Below are 6,000 nucleotides of genomic sequence, written 5' to 3'. Positions count from 1 at the left end.
ATTCACGATTTATTTTGCTCAGTATTGAAATTACGATTATTAAAAAGGATTATTTTTGAGTTTGAAAACATGATGTATTTATTCAGCATGTCTTTCCCAAAAAAATAATAATAATAATAATTGAGAACTTAAAAAAGGTTGTTAAGTAATTACACAAAATGGTCAAATAGAAAAAGTTTAAAACGAAAATAATGTACAGATATGTATCCAGCTGTTCTGCAATTTCTAGAAAACATTTAATAAAAAAAGATTAATCTCGATTATATTACTTTAGTGAATGTTTGACGCTAAAATCGTGACAAATCCGCTGAATGGCCCTGCCCTCCCTGTTCCCTCCACCAGGGGGCAGCATGGGCCTCAGTGCTGAGCGCTGCGCTGACTTCCTCCGCCGCCACGCCGTCCTTCTCTCCTCCTGGCCCCCGCTGTTCCTCCAGCAGGCCCTCAACGAGCCCCCGACCTCCGGGGCCCACGCCTGGGCCCGGGGGCTGGTGGGGAAAGGGGGCCCCCGGGGAGTGGTGCGGCTCCTGAACCACGACGGGGAGAACGAGGCCAGGCCGGACAACTGGTGAGCACCGACACCTGGAGGGGGGCGGTGGGGGGCTACTGGGCTTCCAGCAAGAGCCGTCGATTCAGTATTAAAGATATATTTCTTTAAAGGTCCCATGACACGCCCACTTGTGATGTCATAAGGGGCAGGTTTCCAAACGGCTTGTAAGGCTAATCACGCCACACCTGGTGGCAGGTCATGGGACCTTTAATATATATTAAAAAAAAAATTGGATTGCTCTTGGTTGGCAATCACAAACTTCAACTTTTGCTTTTTATCGGATCCGGCCAGAGAAAAAGGAACAATGTTTATATTACTATCATATATCATATAATGTATTGTAAATGTATCGTGTATTGTATTGTATGTACAGTATTGTGTATATTATATTGTACACGGTTAAGGCTATAATCTGTACGATTGCTTATGGAATCATTTTATTTGGCGTCTGAGTCTGTGATATCTGAAGCTCTGAGGCTGTATTAATGTGTGTTCCCACGCTGGGTCCAGCGAGCTGGTGTCCACCTTCTCGTCGGAGCCCACCTGCCTGGCGTTGAATCCCCACGCTGAGCTGGTGGCGGTGGGCACGGGGCAGGGCACGCTGCACCTCATCCACACCCAGACCGGACAGGTGAGCCCCCCACAGCTCTGTCTGATTGGTGGATGGAGGGCTCTGTCTGATTGGTTGATGGAGGGCTCTGTCTGATTGGTTGACTGAGGGCTCTGTCTGATTGGTTGATGGAGGGCTCTGTCTGATTGGTTGACTGAGGGCTCTGTCTGATTGGTTGATGGAGGGCTCTGTCTGATTGGTTGATCAAAGGCTCTTTCTGAGTGGTTGATTGAGGGCTCTGTCTGATTGGTTGATGGAGGGCTCTGTCTGATTGGTTGATGGAGGGCTCTGTCTGATTTGTTGATCAAAGGCTCTGTCTGACTGGTTGATTGAGGGCTCTGTCTGATTTGTTGATTGGGGGCTCTGTCTGATTGGTTGATTGAGGGCTCTGGCTGTTTGGTTTATTAAGGGGCTCTGTCTGATTGGTTGATTGAGGGCTCTGTCTGATTGGTTGACTGAGGGCTCTCTCTGATTGGTTGACTGAGGGCTCTCTGATTGGTTGATTGAGGGCTCTGTCTGATTGGTTGACTGAGGGCTCTCTCTGATGGTTGATTGAGGGCTCTGTCTGATTGGTTGATTGAGGTTGAACCCAACACAATTTAAACATTCTTACATCTTGTAATACATGCAACACATTCATCGCTAGATTTATCTTGAAATAGCAAACGTTCCCATCCCTTCTATAGATTATCCATTATTTAAATGTGAATGTTATTTTTTGAAGCAATAGTTTTATGGCACAACTAGAGACGCTCGGTGCTCTCAACAGGTTGTGAAGTCGCTGGAGAGCAGCTGTGATGGCATCTCCAGCTGTGTCTTCCTGACAGACGTGACCCTGGCTACGACCTCCTTCAGCGGGCAGATCGAGGTGTGGGACACGGAGAACGGCTGCAGGTGAGGCGTGGGGGGGGGGGGGGGGGTGGGGTTGTTAGTAGTAGACGTAGCCTAAACACTGTGTGCTTTTCAAAGTTTGAATATATTTCCAACAAACCCACCGTATTCCTTTGACAGGACGGCCCTCATAGAAGGACACTCCAACAGGATCACAGGAAGTGATGTGTCGCCAGACAGGAAGCACCTCGCCACGGTGTCCTTAGACTTTCAACTGAAGGTTGGTTTTACTTTACTCAGCCTTCTAACGAAAATTGTCTAATCCTAGAATATTACACTGTCATTATACATCAATGATTCACAGTGTTCTATTGAAATTGTTATAATAATAAATAATTCCCCTCAGGTGTGGTCCGCCACGAAGGGTCACCAGGTGGCATCTCGCTATGGCAACAGTCCCATCAACTGTGTGACCTTTAACCCCGAGGGTGACCTGCTGGCCTTTGGTTGCTGGGACGGAAAAGTGGTGCTGTGGAACTGGCTGCAGAACCAACTCATAAGGGTAGGGTGAGACCAGAGCGCACTGGTCTGCTCTCCTCTTACGTACTGGTTCGCTTTCCCCAGTTTGAGTCCTGCAGAGTAAGCGATGATAATGAAGAACACGCCTGATGAACTCGAGATGCATGCGAACGCATGTATACGAACTGATACGATGGATCCTCTGTAAAGCACGGGCCAGGTCTACAGCCAGCTCCTGAATTTAACTCTGCGAATGTATACAAACTTTTAAACTAAAGAAATGTGAAAACGAGACATAGCTAGACATTATACATCACCGTGTACAATCTATCATTCAGGGGGGTCTCGCTCTCCCTCTCTCCCCCTCCCTCCCTCCAGTCCATCACCGGCCACGAGGGCTCTGTCCGTAGCCTCTCCTTCTCCTCCTCCTCCTCCTCCTCCACCACGCTGGTGTCGGGCTCCCTCTCGGGGGAGGTGAAGGTGTGGGCGGTGCCAGAGGGGACGTGTGTGGGGAGCTACCAGGCCCACCGGGGGTCCACGTCCGCCCTCACCTTCCTGGACCAGGGGAAAAAGCTGCTGAGTGCCGGGGCCGATCACACCGTCAGTCCGCACGCACGCACAAGCCTGCCTCACTCGCTCACAAAACGTGCACGCACAGCACTGCCTCATAAGCCTGACTCACTCGCTCACAAAACGTGCACGCACGCATAAGCCTGACTCACTCACTCACAAAACGTGCACACACGGCGCACGCACAGCGCTGACTCACTCGCTCACAAAACGTGTAAAGAAAAAGTGTTCCTCAGCTCATCTTCCGTTTACACTTTGACCGTTCAAAGTGTGGCTGATGACACCTGACTTGGGACGGCGGATGTGTCTACTCTGTAATCATCTGTGTTGTCTCCTCTTCGTGTCTCCCTCTCAACAGCTGCACCTCTGGTCGGGGGGGCTGGGCTGTTCGTTGGCGACGTTACGACAGGGAAGGGTAAGGTGATGCACCCAGCAGAGCGGAAAAATAGTGTGTTCTAAATATCGTCATCCGATATTTATGCTAAAATCAAGAGGCTCAGTGAAGGTGTGTGTGTGTGTGAGATATATAAGTAAAAACCTTGTTTGTAATGTTCAGTGTGAGCAGGCGTCCCCCCGGAAGAGGCCCCGGTCCTCGGAGCCCCCCGCCCTCTGCGTGGCGGTCAGCGGGGGCTGTGCCGCGGTGGGTTACCACGGCAACGGCCTGAGGCTCTTCAGCCTGGACTCAGGTTGGTGTGTGTGTGTGTGTGTGTGTGTGTGTGTGTGTGTGTGTGTGTGTGTGTGTGTGTGTGTGTGTGTGTGTGTGTGTGTGTGTGTGTGTGTGTGTGTGTGTGTGTGTGTGTGTGTGCATCCACGTCAACGTATGTGATGAAAACAAACGTGTGAATGTATGAATAGTCTGTGCGTCATTACAGTTTTGAAAATTCTGAAGGATAATGACCAAATATGAGCGTTAAGGAGGTTTCTCTTGCCTCAATTCAGCGTCACGATGAAGGATTATTTAGAGCCAGCCCCCCCCCCCCCCCACCCCAGGGGCTAACAACGTCATCCTGGTGTGTTTAAATCCCCCGTGCATTAAACAGTTCATTTGACCTCACAGCCACCATTGTGTTCTCGTTGCCTCAGAAACGAGTCAGTGGGCCAGCGAGGACCTGCGGGTGTCCGTGCTGTGCCTGCTGTGGCTGTCTGCCCCCCCCCTGTCTGACGCGGACACGGAGCCGGCGGGGGCGGAGCTCCTGGTGTCGGCGGGGGCGGACCGCCACCTGAGGCTCTGGAGGCGGAGCGAGGAGGGGAGGCTGGTGACGCTGGGAGACTTTGGAGTGCAGACGGGAGACATCTTGGCTCTGGCTCAGAACTCAACGCATCTGGCCTCTGCCTCTGGTGACTCTCTCTAATAACAAACCTCTTCTTATCGGACACTCATTACACGATCACCGCTTTCCCAAAGACTAAACTGATTGTATAGTAACACTAGCCTGGCTACGGCCAGACTAAGCGGGGGCCTGCCTGTAATTCTGATGCCTCATTGTTCCGACGTCTCAATGGTCAGAGAGAGAGAGAGAGAGAGAGAGAGAGAGAGAGAGAGAGAGAGAGAGAGAGAGAGAGAGAGAGAGAGAGAGAGAGAGAGAGAGAGAGAGAGAGAGAGAGAGAGAGAGAGAGAGAGAGAGAGAGAGAGAGAGAGAGAGAGAGAGAGAGAGAGAGAGAGAGAGAGAGAGAGCCATTGAGGCGTCGGAATTACAGCATGGCACCGCCTAAGCGCCCTTGTGGCCCAGTCTATAGTTACACACAATAGTCAGACATTAGAACAAGCCTAATTGAAACAGGCCTAATAATCGGCTTCTTCTTTCCGTCCATAAAGACGACTTCACCATCGCCCTGTGGTCAGTACCAGATCTGACCCTCGACCCCTGGGTGGCCCCCACGGCGGTCTCGGTTCTCCGGGGCCACAGTCGAGGGGTGACCTGTCTGGCCTTCAGCCCCGACGGTACTCAGCTGCTCTCTGGAGGAAAAGATCAGGTCGGTCGGCCTCTCCCAGCTTTAGAGTCTGGGATTTGAACCCTCAAGCCCAGCCATGCCTGCCTCATAACACTATGATCCCCTACCTTATCGTGGGTCTTTTGTTTCAGGCCCTGCTGCTGTGGGACACCGCCTCCAGTCCTCCGGCGCTCTCAAAGTCCCTGCTGCACGCGCACAAAGACTGGCTCACGGGCTGCGCCTGGGCTGCAGGCCGTGCTGTAGGTCCTCCGTGGAAAAACAGGACTTGTGAAAGGAGTTTTGTTTTGCGCGTTGCCTCTGTGCTTAATCTAAAGGGGGCGGTTTTTGGAAGCTGGGGGGGAAGGTGCAATTTTGGTGCACCGCTTTTTTAAGTTAAATCAAGGTTCAGCATCTGTGTGCTTTCTTAAAAACGCACGCTATCTTTAATGTTTATTAGGACACTAAAACAGATTGGCTTTATGCGCCGATGCTGTTGTGGACTTCCACATTTTGGTTAGTTAAGTTGGCACAATAAATGTTATCTCTATTGCTTTGTGTTATGCGCTACACACACACTATTTGGTATCACTTCCCATTTGACAGAGCAATAGTTTTCATCCACTGTATTCTATATGCAATCTCATCCAGGTCAGTTCCTCAAACGACGGCAGTATCTATGTGTGGAACCTGGATTCCAGCAGTCGTATCATGAGTATCACCTGGAAGAATCCCCTGACCTCCATCTGTGTTCAGGTAGGTCGTTGAGAGGTAAACACTTCGGATGGGGTTGTGGGGGGGTGAAGGATGAGTGTCCTTTAGAGCAATGGTTCCCAACCCTAGGTTTTGGCCCGTTATCGCATTTTTAAGTCTGAAAACAAGTAGGAAGTTGAGTTGCAACCTCAACTTCTTAATTATGTTGTTCCATAAAATAAGATATATTGTATAATTTATGTAAAATGGATATAAGTTTTATATCATAAATTACTTTTAA

At 50.1% G+C, this 6,000-nt stretch overlaps 1 protein-coding gene across 2 annotated transcripts in view; it reads left to right on the top strand.

The window, feature by feature from the left end:
- Nucleotides 1–6,000, top strand: part of tep1 (telomerase-associated protein 1) — a 33,720-nt gene that overhangs the window by 21,950 nt on the left and 5,770 nt on the right. For both annotated transcript variants that reach the window (XM_056595999.1, XM_056596000.1), the window contains exons 33-44: nucleotides 343–565; nucleotides 1,058–1,178; nucleotides 1,927–2,051; nucleotides 2,169–2,268; nucleotides 2,395–2,550; nucleotides 2,886–3,107; nucleotides 3,436–3,492; nucleotides 3,634–3,763; nucleotides 4,161–4,415; nucleotides 4,894–5,051; nucleotides 5,162–5,269; nucleotides 5,658–5,762. In XM_056595999.1, coding sequence (XP_056451974.1) covers nucleotides 343–565; nucleotides 1,058–1,178; nucleotides 1,927–2,051; nucleotides 2,169–2,268; nucleotides 2,395–2,550; nucleotides 2,886–3,107; nucleotides 3,436–3,492; nucleotides 3,634–3,763; nucleotides 4,161–4,415; nucleotides 4,894–5,051; nucleotides 5,162–5,269; nucleotides 5,658–5,762 — 1,760 coding nt within the window. The remainder of the gene's footprint in view (nucleotides 1–342; nucleotides 566–1,057; nucleotides 1,179–1,926; nucleotides 2,052–2,168; nucleotides 2,269–2,394; nucleotides 2,551–2,885; nucleotides 3,108–3,435; nucleotides 3,493–3,633; nucleotides 3,764–4,160; nucleotides 4,416–4,893; nucleotides 5,052–5,161; nucleotides 5,270–5,657; nucleotides 5,763–6,000) is intronic.

Source organism: Gadus chalcogrammus, chromosome 8, assembly GCF_026213295.1.
Source record: "Gadus chalcogrammus isolate NIFS_2021 chromosome 8, NIFS_Gcha_1.0, whole genome shotgun sequence".
Classification (NCBI taxonomy): Eukaryota; Metazoa; Chordata; class Actinopteri; order Gadiformes; family Gadidae; genus Gadus; species Gadus chalcogrammus.
The sequence above is the reverse complement of the archived record's forward strand: the minus strand, read 5'-3'. Positions and strand labels throughout refer to the sequence as shown.